The sequence below is a fragment of the Crocodylus siamensis genome, chromosome 6 (genome assembly GCF_052110815.1).
Source record: "Crocodylus siamensis isolate JL-2025a chromosome 6, ASM5211081v1, whole genome shotgun sequence".
NCBI classification, from domain to species: Eukaryota; Metazoa; Chordata; order Crocodylia; family Crocodylidae; genus Crocodylus; species Crocodylus siamensis.
This window is the reverse complement of record NC_143400.1, coordinates 65,517,131-65,532,123: the sequence shown is the minus strand read 5'-3', so window position 1 is coordinate 65,532,123 and position 14,993 is coordinate 65,517,131. Positions and strand designations below refer to the sequence as shown.

Genomic DNA, 14,993 nt, shown 5'->3' with positions numbered 1-14,993 from the left:
CTTTGAAGATGCTTCACAATATGTTTAAGCACAATGAACTTTAAAATCATTAACCACTGCAGTTTTGAGCTTAAAAAGGTACTGTTCAATAAAAATGAATATTTTAGAGTTGATGTAGTTGACCTTGAAATGTCTGAGATCCACTGACAGTGCAGTTTACCCTACTGACCTGACTTGTGTGAAATTCTCTCATCACTGTTATATATAAATTGGTAAATCTCTACTGGCTCTAGCAGTTAACAGTGTACTAGTACTGACCCATTATTTGTATTTTTACACTGATGTTGCCTCACCTGACACAGCCTATAGCCTGTGGGTGCCTAGAGCCCCAGGTGGTGCCTCTCTCCCACCTGCCTTCCCCTAGGCTTCAGCAGCTGCCACTTGGCAAGTCGTTACAGCAGCTCTGCCACCATGGGAGCATGTAGAAGGGTGGAAGGACATGCTGTGCAGAATTGTGCCCAATGCATCCACCTGTGGACAGAGCACCTTCTGCTAGGAGCCAAGGCACTGCGGCAAGCCCTCAGCAGAGCAGGAGGCGGCTTCTGGATGCAGCTAGCCAGCAACTGGACTGGTGCCATGCTCCTCCCACTCAGTTAAGGGCTTGCGTCAGTATCGCAGCTCCTAGCAAATGGCACTTAGTCCACAGATGGATGCCTCAGGTGTGATCTTGTGTGGCCCATCCATCTACCACACACCCCTAGGCTGGGAAAGCCACCACAGGTCCTTGCTAAATGGCAGTTGCTGGAGCCTAGGGGAGAGGCAGGCAGGTGGGAGGAAGGCACTGCCTGGGGTTCTGGGCACCCAAGGGCTGGAAGCACCACCTGCACGCAGCATGACACAGCTGTTCCAGCAGGTGGGAACTCCTGTAGGTGCTATGGGGGTGGGAGTGCCTTGCTCTTTACAGCCCTCCCCTGCAGCACGCAATGGCAGCCCTGCCACTGCATTTGCTCCTATTTAAGCCCAGACAGCTCTGCCATGCAATTTTGCCCTGCTCTATTCCCTCAGATAACTGCTATTTTTTACCTCCCTGCTGCAGCCTGGATCTACACCACCTCCCAGGCAGCCCCTGCCAGAGCCACTTTGACAGTAGGCAGCACCAAGCCAGGAGGTAAACAGTAAATGGTATACGTTAAAACGAATATAATTACTGTTTAACCTTTTACATCCCTAGCTGCAATAAACTGTTTTATGGCAGCACAAAGCAATGTCAGTTTGCATCCTAAGATAAATACATTTCAGAGAGCAAAGACAGCAATTACTTGTATTAATGTTTATTTAACAGTGTAAAACTTACGAATGAAATGTGTCATTGCTTTGCTGTTCACAGAAGATCCCGGTACAGTCCTTGTCGTTGTTGACAGGAAATCCTTTATCATACAGTTGGGTCAATCCAATTGTGAATGAAAACAAGACAAGAAGGAACATCCCCAAGAATTTTCCAAAATCTTGTAGCATCTGACCCATTGAAATCTGCAAAACATTTATTTCCATTAATAATTAAATACTAAATCACTTTTGTCTGGGTTCCCTCACTCAGTTCTCACCATGGTAAAAATGTATTTTGAGCAAGTAAAATTCTATAATTGATATTAGTCAATACCTGTTCTGTTAGAATTCAGGGTACCATAAGGACTGTAAAACCACTGAGTTTCCTTGTACCCTGCAAGTTGATTTTGGAAAACTATTTCAGGTATTATAAAACAAGATAAGGAAAAAAATAAGCTAAATTAATAGCAAGTTCGTGTCTTCAAGAAAACCTATAATCACTAATTTACACACATCCCTTGTGTTCATGTTTTAAGGTTCATGACAATTTGACTGTAAGTGTAAATAAGCAAGAAACTTAAGTAAATAGTCTGAGAGACATCTGAACAATAATGCCGACATAGGAAATCAATGGAGCATTTAATGGGAATGAAGAAGTTACCAAACTTATAGTATCATTATTTTATTACTGACAAAGTACTAAACCTGCACCCATTTGTGGAATATACGAGTACTTCACTAAAGAAAAAATGCAGATACTGCACTGTGTAGTGTAGACTCACCTTTCGATCTAAATATATCCAGAACAGAAAACTACAACAGTTGATTTAAAGACAAAAACAACCAAAAACACCCTATTTCTGTTAAATAGGTACAAGTTTCCGGTATAGACAATTCAATTTCAATTTATTAAGGATTCTGGCTAAAAGTCATACCCCAAAAAACAACATAACAGACATGAAACCATAGTATAAATTTAAGCAAAAATAACAGAAATACAAATATAACAATAAAATAGAGCAACCATTATAAAAGCATTCTTCCTACTCCTAAAATTAACGTTATCAAATATAAATACAGTGATAAATCAGATCATAAACCTATAAAATGTTATGCATAGGTCCTTCATAGTAAAAAATATAGTGATAAAGTTTATTGGTCATATCAGCAGTAAAGGATGTTTAGCTCTGATCACTTCAGCCTTATAAGCAAAGGTTGCAAGATGGTTTATTAGATATGAATCTGTTTGCTGTAGGAGCCATATTAATTTCTCTCTATTTGAGAAGTATGTCAGTTTCTGCAAGAATGATGAGGCTGGTACCTACAAGACTTTACCTTGATTCAGGCCTATATAATATTTTTGTGACACATAAACAAAAACAGCGTGAATCGTCCGCTTTCTTTAAAACTTACTTTGTCTAATATTTGCAGAACAAGAGGCTTTTAACCTTAGGGGAGTAAGTTTTATTCTAAAATGGATTTATAATAATAAAAATAGCAGTATAACCATAATCCTTAATAAAACTGTCAGGTTTAGGATCTACATCTGTCTCTATCATGCTTCCTTAATGTCAATTTCCATCTTTCAACACACACAACGCAAAATCCTCCAGAATAAAAACCCTAAACCCAGATATGGTATAAGAAAAAATAAAACAAAAAGCAAACAAGCAAAGCAACATTCTTTGAACATCATGTACTATGATACCAAGATCGGATACCTATTACTTTCTAAATCAAGTTATACAAGTTTTCAAAGTTCTGATGATATGCGTGTTGATGATGAACTTGAAAGCTGAAAATGTCAGCAAAACTAAAAAACGATTTTTGCTCTCTTGTAATAAACTTAAGTCAACAACTTTCTCTTTTGAAAAAGTGATTTATAAATCAACAAGTAAAGTGATTCAGGACTTAAAAATATCTCTGCAACAGCCAAGGGAACACAGCAACTGCTCTTCATTTTCACTGTTGGGATGCCACACCACGTTTAATTACCACCATTTGAACTTTGTGACCTACTTTCAGAAAATACTGTAAGAGTTGTTGCTCAAACTCTACTGGTCAACAGTAGTAACATAAGCTCTAGTGTACCACTGAATGAGGTGACTGTTGACTGTTTTTATTTACTTAGAATTTTCACTGCATATTTTCCTAATAAAAATACATGCAAAAGATACAGTACATAAATAAGTACATATGTTTAACAGTGAATCACTTTAAAATGTTCAAGATATTTGTATTGCAAATTAACACTTACTGCAACACCAATATTTTAAGAAGTCACTTCAAAGTATGCAAGTGTTTTTCTATTTTAAAAAATGCATAAGAAAAAGTGTTAAGTAAATAAAGTAGGTAGTAAAGTAAGAGGTACAGATCCATAGCCAAAGATGACTGTTTTGGAAAACAACAGAAACAGGCATTTCCAACTAAAATATTTTAAATCAGCTACAAAACTCCTTGAACTTTTTTTTTTTTTTTAAATTCAAGGTAAAATTTACTTGAGAAAAAAAAACAGATTGGCCGAGCATTAAATTCTTATTAGGTTGTTTCTTTTCCTAGCATAATCCAGAGATTATTATTCTTTGATGAAAAGTCTTCTGTTAAAAGGATGTTGTTTAGGTTGCAAAGTCTGACTAGCTGCTTAATTTTGTCCCTTTTATCCATCTTGCGTACTGAACACAGCTCTTGCGCACAACAACACAAACTTGAAAACTGTAATCATACTACAAGACAGGACCAAAATGAGGTATTTTCTGTTTTTGAAAGCCTGACTTTGCAAACTTAATGTAATTCTTTTAATACAGATTTTTAAAAGAAATAAATCTAAAAAAAAATAAATAAATCACATTCCTGTTTACTACACCAACCCTACCCACATCAAGCATCAGCAGTGGGGTCTGACACTGGAATTGTCCTCATTGTAACATAACTGCTAACACTTGACGGTTATGCTACTTGCATGAGGACGCTATTATCATAAAGACAAGAGTTAGGGCAGCATTCATGTTAGGAACTACTTCTCTTTTTACCACCTCCCAAGAGTCAGGTAAGTGCCTACCTTAAATGCTGCTCTTAGAAGGGAAAATGAACTGCTGGGACTATGTGCTAGGTTAAGTAAAGGCCAGGAAAGGTGCTTGTGAAGCTTAGCTTGGTTTGGCTTTGCCTCGTTTTAGAAATTGAGGGAGCTCCAGCTCCATGGGGTGCCCTAAGGGAACGGGAGGAGTAAAGAAGAGACCAAGGCCATGTGTTTGGACAGACCCAGTCCAGCTCTTCTTCCTGCCCCACATTACAGTTGCACTGGCAGCTCCCAGTATTTCCAATGCAGTGCTAGCTGCTGCTGCTTTAGCAGCAGCTGAACCTGGTAGTTTGTAACATTTTGTGTTCAGTTATTATTTTGCCACATTGCCAATATTTCCATGAAGACTACAAGTCAGAGAAGGGAAAGAGTTATTTAATAGCATCCACTCTTCCTTCCAGATAATCTGTGCATTCACATTTCCTGGAGATGCCAAGCCTTGTAGTGGGCCATGATACCCTACATCTAAAATTTGCAGAGGAACGCTTTCAACTTCAAGCCCCAAAAAGACGTCTCCCCATACATAGAGGGCTCATCTCCTGACCACCTTGGTTTATATGTCAGTAGTTTTTATTATTTACAGCCAAAGTGGGGCTTCTTTATGTAAAGCAGCAGTGTCCAACTCATCCAGCCCCATGGCTGGCTGAGTGGCAAGGAGCCAATCCAATGGCCAGATAACCGCTCCATGATCCTCATCTGACCCAGAGGCTGGAATTTGTTGATGGCAGTGTTAATTGCTGCAGCTCCGAGAACAGCAGCTGCCACTCTTCCCATTGTCAAATTTCCAGACCTGCAGGCCGGATGATGACACAGCTTTGAGCTGCAGATCCAGCTCACAGAGACCTTTTGGAAATCTGGCAGCTTGGCGAGCGGTGACAACATCTTTTGCTGCAGCTCCTGGAGGCTCTAGGGTTGAATGGAATCTAGATACCCTCATGAAGCTGGATAGCTGGATTTCTTCCTCAGGACTGTAAAAGATTGCACATGTAAGAAAGCTGTTGTAATGAGATTCTACTGAAAGCTAGTATTTAGGTGCCAATCTTCCAATTAAGGAGAAATAAATATAGTATCATGCCTGAGATGTATGGCACTGATAAGAAGCTTTGTGAAGACTGGACAGTCCAAATGGAGAGATACAAAATAGAAAGGATTTTTCTTTCTGCAAAACCTAAGAAAGATATAAAGGGACTACTGGCCCTTTTTATGACCTGCTGTAAATAGAACCTAGTTCAATACAAAACATTCAAAACAATGGCTTTTTGCAGAACCAGTGTGCATAATCTTATCACACTTACATCTTCAGGAGAACTCGTAAGGTTACAAATGTAAAGTTTACAGTTTATTCTTCAGTGTGACATGACTCCTCCACCAGTTTGGTCTTTTTTATGGAGTAAGCTCCTCGAGATCAAGACTGTCATATACTATATCTCTCTACAGTCCCTTACACAATGGAGTCCAACTCAATTATGGAACACAATTGCAATATAATATGTTCAACAGCCATTATCAACATTTACCTAAAGACAAGTAAGTAGCTAAGTGACATATATATGTGGGGAAAAATAAAGTCAGTCAGTTACATGCAAGTCAACTGACCCTGTATCCTCCACTGTTTACCTTTTCTTTTAAATCAGTATATTTTATGTTTTAATAGCAGTAAATTAAAACCAACTATTAAAATGAAATCAATTACACATCCAACCCCCTGTCTTCTAACCTACTGAATAAAAATTTTGTAATCCAAAAACTAAGATCGGGTTCTCTCAGGCTGTGAGACTGTTTACCTGCAGTGGCCCTAGGATAGAGCTGGTGGTATACATGAAGAAGAGTCGAAGGTAACTGAGAACATTAGCAAAAGCAAAGAGACCTTCTGCCACAAGTGTAGGATGGAATGCGTCCCACATTATCCTCTCATCAAAGGCAGGGAACTAGTTAAAAAGAAAAAAAGAAAAAAAGGTGAAGTGACTTATATTATGGTCAAGGTAAAAGCAGGTTCTATCACCAATATGACTCATAGGTCTGAGTCTGTAGTAAACAAGGATTTTGTCTTTAGACAATATGTTCCATGTAGCTAAATGGAAAAACATTGACAATAGTTTGAAAACAGCACTGGGCTTGGAGCCAGGTTACCTAGGTTCTATTCCAGCCTCTACCACTTCATCTCCCTAAAGCTCCATATCCCCTCCTACTCTATCCACTGTAAAGCTCTTCGAAACAAACTTTTTCATTATATGTTGGATATTGCACAATGGGCCCCACTATAGACACAACTGTAATACCAACAATAATAAAACTGAAACTACTACAAAACACCTAACAAAGCAAATTAAGCAGTAGTGACAGACTTGCAGGTATGAACTCACTTGCCAAGGAAGAGAGATATAGGAATCAGGAGGGTCCTCCAGATGATACCGTGAGACTACATGCATTTCATACACCTAGCATTAATCAGAACTCAGAGGTTACAACTGCAAAGTCACAAACCAAAGGGAGGAAAGAAGTACTGTACAAGTATTTTTAGTGTCTATTATTTAAAGACGCTGTGGTATGGCTAATCTGAAGTTCCCTAATTGCTAGCAACCAAGCCCAAGATCACCCTATAGCATGAAATAAAGGAATAAACCAGTGATCAAACAGCTGCCCCCATAAATTTCTTTATGCTCTGTTTCTTTCTGTCCAAGATGTAGAGAGCGCTTGAATAAACTTTTATGCCTTAAGAAGGAATTTTACCAGGGGAGATGCAAGCCTTCCTAATGGCCAATCTGATCCATCAGAAAAGCTTCTTTTACGAATGTCAGCACAGTTAATTGTTTCATCAATTTCATAGTTTCTAGGGTTGGAAGAGACCTGAGTAGATAATCTAGTCCGACTCCCTGCCATGGCAAGAAGAGTACTGGGGTCAAACGACCACAGCAAGGTGTTCATCCAGCCTCCTCTTAAAGACCCCCAGGGTAGGAGCCAGCACCACTTTGCTTCGAAGTTGGTTCCAGATCCTAGCCGCCCTGACCGTGAAATAGCGGCTCCTGATATCTAGCCTAAATCTACCCTCTGCCAGCTTGTGACCGTTATTCCTGGTCACTCCTGGCAGTGCTCAGGGGAACAGGGACTCCCCCAGTGCCTGCTGGTCCCCTCTGACTAGTTTGTAACAGGCCACAAGATCCCCCCTCGGCCTTCTCTTGTGGAGGCTGAGCAGGTTCAGGTCCCGTAGCCTCTCCTCACAGGGCCTGCCCTGCTGCCCCCTGATCATGCGAGTGGCCCTCCTCTGGACCCTCTCCATGTTGTCCGCATACCTCTTGAAGTGTGGCACCCAGAACTGGATGCAGTACTCCAACTACGGCCTGACCAGTGCTGCATAGAGGGGGAGGATCACCTCCTTGGATCTGCTTGAGATGCATCTGTGGATGCATGACAAGGTACAGTTGGTCTTCCTGACTGCATCCCCACACTGCCGGCCCATGTTCATCTTGGAGTCAATGATGACCCCAAGATCCTTTTCCGCCTCTGTACTGACGAGAAGGGAGTTCCCCAACCTGTAGGTATGGTGCCGGTTGTTCCCCCTGAAGTGCAACACCTTGCACTTGTCAGTGTTGAAACCCATCCTATTCTCACCCGCCCACCCTTGTAACCTGTCTAGGTCTGATTGAAGCCTATTCCTCCCTTCTAGCATTCCTACATCCCCCCACATCCTAGTGTCATCAGCAAACTTGAACAGCATGCTTTTTACCCCGTCATCCAAGTCACTGATGAAGATGTTGAACAGTGTGGGCCCGAGGACTGAGCCCTGCAAAACCCCACTGCCCACATCCCTCCAAGTCGAAAATGACCCGTCCACCACCGCTCTCTGAGTGCGACCCACCAGCCAGTTGGCGACCCAACTGACCGTGTGGGTATCGACACCACAGTCCCCCAGTTTCTTAATGAGAACGGGGTGAGAGACAGTGTCGAAGGCCTTCTGAACATCCAGGAAGACTACGTCCACTGCTACCCCTGCATCTAAGGATTTGGTTATCTGGTCATAGAAGGCCACCAGGTTGGTCTGACAGGACCTGCCGCTAATGAACCCGTGTTGGTTGCCCCTAAGCATAATCTCCTGCTGGCCACTTGTGGACATGTGCCAGAATAATTCTCTCAAAAAGCTTGCCCAGGATTGAGGTAAGACTAACTAGCCTATAGTTTCCTGGGTCCTCCTTCTTCCCCTTTTTGAAGATGGGAACCATGTTGGCCCTCTTCCAGTCCTCTGGCACCATACCAGAGCACCATGAGTGCTCGTACAGCTGTCCCAGGGGTCTTGCAACGACCTCAGCCAACTCCCTCAGTACTCTAGGGTGGAGATCGTCCGGACCAGCTGACTTAAATACATCCAGTCCCTCCAGCAGTTCCCTAACTAGTTCCTCACTGACCCTTGGCCTAGGTGTGCCTCCCCTGGGGCCTGAGGGGGGCCCACTGGGGGGTGACTGTTCTGGTCCCTGCTTAGGAAAATGGAGGCAAAGAAATCGTTAAATATGTTGGCTTTGTCATCTGGTGTGACAACCAAATTTCCTAGTGTGTCCTGCAGGGGCCCCACACTACCCGGAACCTTCTTTTTACCCACTATGTATTCAAAAAGGGACTTCTTGTTGTCCTTAATCCAGGAAGCTAGTCCCAGTCCCATCTCCGCCTTGGCCTTCCTGACTGCCCCCCTGTATCCCCGAGCAACCACAGTATAGTCCTCCTGGTGATGGCCCCTCCCTTCCATTGGGTATACGCCTCCCTTTTTGCTAGGAGACATTCCCGGATGCTTTTGGTGTACATCGGCTTACTTTCAGTCCCAAATTCTTGCTAGGTAATTCTTAAAATTTATCCTAAAGATACCAAGGGCAAGAAATAGTTTTATGAGAGAATTAGATTTGGAAGGTAGAGATGCAACTGCCAAACACTGCATGAGCCCAAAACAATTTCTGGTGCCAGCACTATTGAGCCTAGTATCCCTTATGCTCACCAGCTCTGGGAAATAAAAAAGAACTAATATTGCAATCACCAACTCTGAAATGAAGGAAAAAATATTATCCAGGCTGAATAAGGGGAATCAAATTCCACTTTAAGTAGTACTAAATTAAGCTTCTGGCTCATAGATAATAACTACTCCTCTTAACGCACAGCAAAATTCCCAATGATAGGTTGCTAGGAATTTTTAGGGTAGAATACCACCTTAAACCCCATAAGTAAGTTTGCAGTTATTCTTTCCAATGGGAACAATGTGGGAAAATGTTGAAGTGGAAGACCTTTATTTCCACCTTCATTTCTCATTTATTTTTTGCCATGCTTCAAGATGATCTTATTTGAATAAAAAATTCTCATTCCACTTCCAGACCATCCTCAACCTAAGAAGGAGTGATTATTAGACAAGTCCCATAATTCAACAAGGTTGAAAAGTTGCCCAGTTATCATATGCTGAAATACATGTTAGGGTTATAGAAATACAACATTATTTAGAGAACAAGAAAGTGACAGTTGTTCTTATTAAAAAAAAACAACAAACCTGGCATTCTGACTGAATGAAATTTTACTACTTTTTGCAGCTCTTTCAGACTACAGTCTTAATGTACTAATAAAGGACTCAGAAGAGGATAAAGGTAGTGAGCATTGTAAAGGCTGTATACCGTTACAGCTTTTTTCCTCCAGTAAGTTTAAAAAGAATCATTATGGAGAAACAAAAATAAATGTAAGAGTGAAACAGAGGATCTTATGTTCCAAAGTCTAAATAGACCATGACAAATCTGTAGAACTGTGGTTTTCTTCTCATTTGCAATAATAATCAAACAGCAGGAGGCTAAGATTATTTGAAGGTTTTATCCAACTTGCTGGGCAGATACAAGAACTGTTGAGTACTTCATTAGTACAATAAATCCAGTAGAAATGGGAGGGTTTCCTGAGGGAGATGAAAAGGGAGGCTAAAACTAATGCCCTCTTTCAAAACAACTGGTGCATGTGAAGTCTGTGATGTCAGCTGTCTGATGCAGAGAACCATTCCCCCTCTTGGCACTAATCTCGCTGCTTCCCTTATCCATACTGCAATGTCAGCTTTCCCAAGCTGCAAAAGAGATATAAAGTCTGGAATATATGATGGGGCGATATGATTCACATTATGTTGGTCGTACCATCACTCTGCCAGTTCCTAAATTGAGTTGCTTACTAACTCTACAGCCAATTTTAAACAGTTTAAATCATAATCACACTTTCACTACTCTGAGATCTGAACTGGACTAGAAAAATGCTGATATGTTGTTAAACATCAGTAATGCAAAGAGAGCTAAGTTAGCGGAACTGCCTTAGGCTACGTGGATGTTTACTATGGGTGCACAAAATGGGCTGTATTCGATACGGATTTGGCCCAAATCGGTGACAGTGATATGACTTGTTGATTCAGATCACTGTCCTCATTCGATTTGGCTGAATCTGAAGATTTGATGCCAATTTGGAGAATCAGCGATTCAGCCATAGACACAACTTTAAATGTTTTTTCTACATACCTCAAGGTACTAGGCGTGGCTCATGAGTGCTGCTATGCTGGGGTAGATGGAACATCCCACAGGAGTGCAGGGGGGCCCCCCCCACATGCTTGGCAGTGAACCCAGAATTGGACCAGAAGTACTTCTGGTCCACTTGCAGGTCTGCCAGGAGTGCGTGCAGGGGGGGCCCCTACTAGGGGCTAGGGACCCATGCTCCCATGGGACACTCCATCCGCCCCAGCATCTCAGCATTCATGAGCTGCCTCGTACCTTGAGGTATGTAGAAACATTTTTTAAAGCTGTGTCTATGTCCGAATCATCGAATCTTTCTGAATCTCTCTGAATTGATTCGGAGAGTTCCAATCTGGAGAGATAAAAGTTCTCCCAATTCGATCCAGATTTGGCCACTGAATTGGGCCGAATCAAATCAGTGACTGAAGCTTCACACAGCCCTAATGCCTATGAAGTCCAGTCCAATTATATACAAAATATTTACACTTGACATGTTTTAAAAAAAGAAAAAGGATAGGAAACAAATCCTATTCTGTAAAAGCACCAGCTATACTACCATGATGCCTCACCAGTAGGGTGAGTTCTGGTGCATCTTGAGCTACAAGATAACTGGCAGCAGTAAAAGAAAGTTAATTCAGTTATTTCAGTAGCAGAATGAACACTGCAGACATGCCATGTCTGGGCAAATGGTCACCTTATTTATTGCACACTATTCAAAGCCTACAACAGATAAAGCATTCATTGCTAGATGATCTTTATAGCTCTGGGTAAGCCCAGCCTTGCATTTTCTCTGCCTTCCTCCAAGGAAATGGAAGGCTCCATCACTATTCCTTCCCTATGAAATCTCCTCTCTCCTGCCTCTTGCCCCACCCCAACAGACAGTACATTGGGTTTTCGGAGTAAGCTGCTCTTGTCAGCTGCTGTTGAAATAGTCCAGAATTTGTTAGTATGGTACCAAATGACTACTGACAACACAAGCAACCTCAGGAAGGAAATGGCCATTTTAAAAGGTTATGCCTCAGCCAAACCTTACTGGAATTTCATGGGCAAAAAAATTCTCTGACCCAGGGCTGTCTCACTGTTCCTTTTTAAAAAGTCTGCTGCAACCAACTGCAGTGTTAAGGAGCTTCTTAGGGGAAAAAAGTCTCTTCTGTAAAGAAAACTGTTAGGAATTCTAAATACAAAGGTCAGTATTAGCTTTCATAATAGCAGGGTCAGTGTAAGCAACTCAGAAGCAGTGCCATTACAGACAGGGATCTAAGCAAATAGCATAACACATCTTTACATGTTATAGAGAACAACAGTAATCCAGAGAAAATTTAAATCTCTATCAGCCATGTTTAGCATCAGTACTGAAGTATTGGGGGTGGGGGGAGGATCAGAGTCAAGGTGGTAAGTATTTGGGCCTGGATTGTTGCTTCCCCACAGCCCCCTCCCTTTTTGGTAAACAAAGTAAAAGATTGTTTGTTTTATCAGTCCCAGATGTGCCTGTAATATACAGGGTGGGTGTTTACCTTGTTATGAGCAACAACTTTGAGAGCAAAGGTTGCCAGATACAGAGAATTCATGACAAAACTTAGCTGATTACGAGATTCTTCTAAGAAGTCTTCTAAGCCATCATACCAGAGTCTTTTAACATCTGACCACACCATTCCTGTAGGAGAAAGAAGTGGTGGGAAGGGGAGGAAAGAGAGTAAGAGAAGGAGATGTCACTACATTATGTTGTACACACTTTCTTTTACTGGTAGTAGCAGAATCTGCTGACTAGTTTTTTGCAAAATGAGAAGGACTACCTGATTTCAAAGTATTTTAGTGACAAGAAGAGAGGGATTTCTACATTAACTGTTAAACAGGATAGAGTTTGTTTATATATAAAAGTTCAACAACTATAAAGCTGCAAAATACCTAACTGCCTCAAGACTACTGGTACTTCTCTAAAAAAAAAAAGAAAAAAAAAATCTTTAGTAAATGCATCTAATGTAAACAATATTTCAGGACCAAAATATAGCTGCCTTTCTAAAAGTCAGCTTTCCCCCAAAAAGTAATTATCCACACATTTTCAGAATAGCGTGACATATATTTCTGGGAGTGCATTAGAAAATGTGCCAGGAAAAAGGCAGCTTCAAAACTGTTCAAGTAAGGTCAGTGATTCAATAGAAATTTTCCATGCATAATCAAAAAAACAGGGAGCTCTGAATTTACAAAAGTTAAAAAAGATTCTTGTTAGTACCACAAACTCACAAATGGATCTAGGGCTTTTCAGATGGCTATTTTTTTCCTTACTAAAGATACGCTGTTAAAATCTACCCATTGTTTACTACTACCCGCTATAAAGAAAATTTCGCCAGGCTGCATTTTATTAGCTAAATATGCATATTAGAACTGGAAAATTCATAAACCTGAAAAGACATTTTTCTGAAACATGGCTGATTATCTGTGGATCTTAAGTGTACAATTATTTAATGTTCTTTTGAGTATTTGGACCATTCAGATGCTTGCTACCATATTAAAAATAAAGAGAAAAACAGTATTTACATTTCTGGCAACTAACATTTGTTGGATTTGGCCTACCTTGCAGAATTTTGCAAGTTCTCAATGAATGAGGTCCAGCAAAAGTAAACATAAATAATCTAGGAGAGAGTCTACATGACCTTCCTTGTTGCACGGTAAATTCTGTTCAAATGTTGCAAGATTAAAGCCAGACCAAAAAAAAAATACATGCTGTCCACAGTTTTCATAGAAGACTCTTGTGTAAGTTTTGGGTCTTGCCCAGGCACTGCCCTAACTCTTCAATGTGCAACTGAACTGACCTAGGACTTTATACAAAAAGTATTTAAGGTAAAAAGCAGCCTTAGAACTGCAGCATCACTTATTTGTCTGGGAAATCTATCCAGGGACACAGGTTGTTCTCAGTCATTTATTTCAAATGGTGAGGTAACACTACTCCTCATTTTGAAAGATGAATCTAGTTCTATGCAAAACTCACTTTAACTTGGAGTCCTAAAGTCAGTACAGACTTTTGACTATTTTATACTGTTGATTCAGTGAAGATTACTGACAAAGTTTAAAGTTAGATAAGATTAAATTAATGATTAGATCAAATCACCACTGTTCCTTTTCTCCCAGTTAATTTAGGTATTTTTTGAAAAATCACATATGCATACTACCAAATTATACACACAATAAAATGTATTGCTTTGTATCATTCAATGACAAAATAGCAAGAAAAATGTAAGTAATGCACTTATATTTCAATATAAATATTAAGATGCAATAATCCTAGTAAAATAGGTAAGAGTTATGAGTCTTGGCACCACATCAGTCACTTACAACCTTACCACAAGTATGCAAATCCCTTTTCAACCCTTCATAAAACCTATGCTTATGTTAGATTTCCAAATGCATTTAAATTCTTGGAAGAGACAGTTTATTTTAAAAATAATCAACTATGTAAACTATGTTAGAATAGTTTCTACTCCCTAGAACTAGGAACAGGGAATTACTAACTTGTTCATTCTGGAAGGGAGAATGATCCTTATTAACATCTACCCTTAGAGAAGTTCTGGTACTTATGTACACCATAGGACTTTTTTTAGTACAGGTGCAGTTTTAGAAATTCTTACGAAGTACTGAGTATTTTTAGTTATCCAGTTACTCAAAAGAATCACTGTAAAAGGATTTTTGCTTAACGTAACAGCACCTAAGCAAAAATATAACTTTTACAACTGTTTATTTTAAAAACTTCCTACAAATGAGGATACATATCATGTGCATCAGTCTGTATTCCTTTTACAGATTATCTTTTGAGAATTAACCTACATTTAGGCTGCTAGACTCAACAAAAAACCTTTAAAAAGGGCTGAGAAATTCATACATTAGTCAAAGTTTACAAGGTCAAGTCTATCCAAAAGTGGTACCTGTGCTCCCTCTACTGGCTCTGCACCAACCAGAATTAGTTTGCAAATATTATTCTGTCAGACATGCTGACATAATAGAAGATACTGGTGTATACAAAGGAAGCACATGCAAAAGAAATATATTTAAAATACCATTAAAAACACAAAAAGAGAAAGAGTATGAAAAAGTCAGTAGGTTTTCAAATATATTAAACATAAAAGAATTTTACATGAAAGGGTTAAAAATGGTCTCCT

General features: G+C 40.2%; 1 protein-coding gene across 9 annotated transcripts in view; it reads right to left on the bottom strand.

The window, feature by feature from the left end:
* The window catches only part of TRPC1 (transient receptor potential cation channel subfamily C member 1), a 45,326-nt gene that overhangs the window by 5,554 nt on the left and 24,779 nt on the right, over window positions 1–14,993 (bottom strand). For all 9 annotated transcript variants that reach the window (XM_090054294.1, XM_090054292.1, XM_090054289.1 and 6 more), the window contains 3 exons: window positions 12,357–12,496; window positions 6,127–6,270; window positions 1,295–1,470 (listed from right to left, as the gene is read on the bottom strand). In XM_090054294.1, coding sequence (XP_089910420.1) covers window positions 1,295–1,470; window positions 6,127–6,270; window positions 12,357–12,496 — 460 coding nt within the window. The remainder of the gene's footprint in view (window positions 1–1,294; window positions 1,471–6,126; window positions 6,271–12,356; window positions 12,497–14,993) is intronic.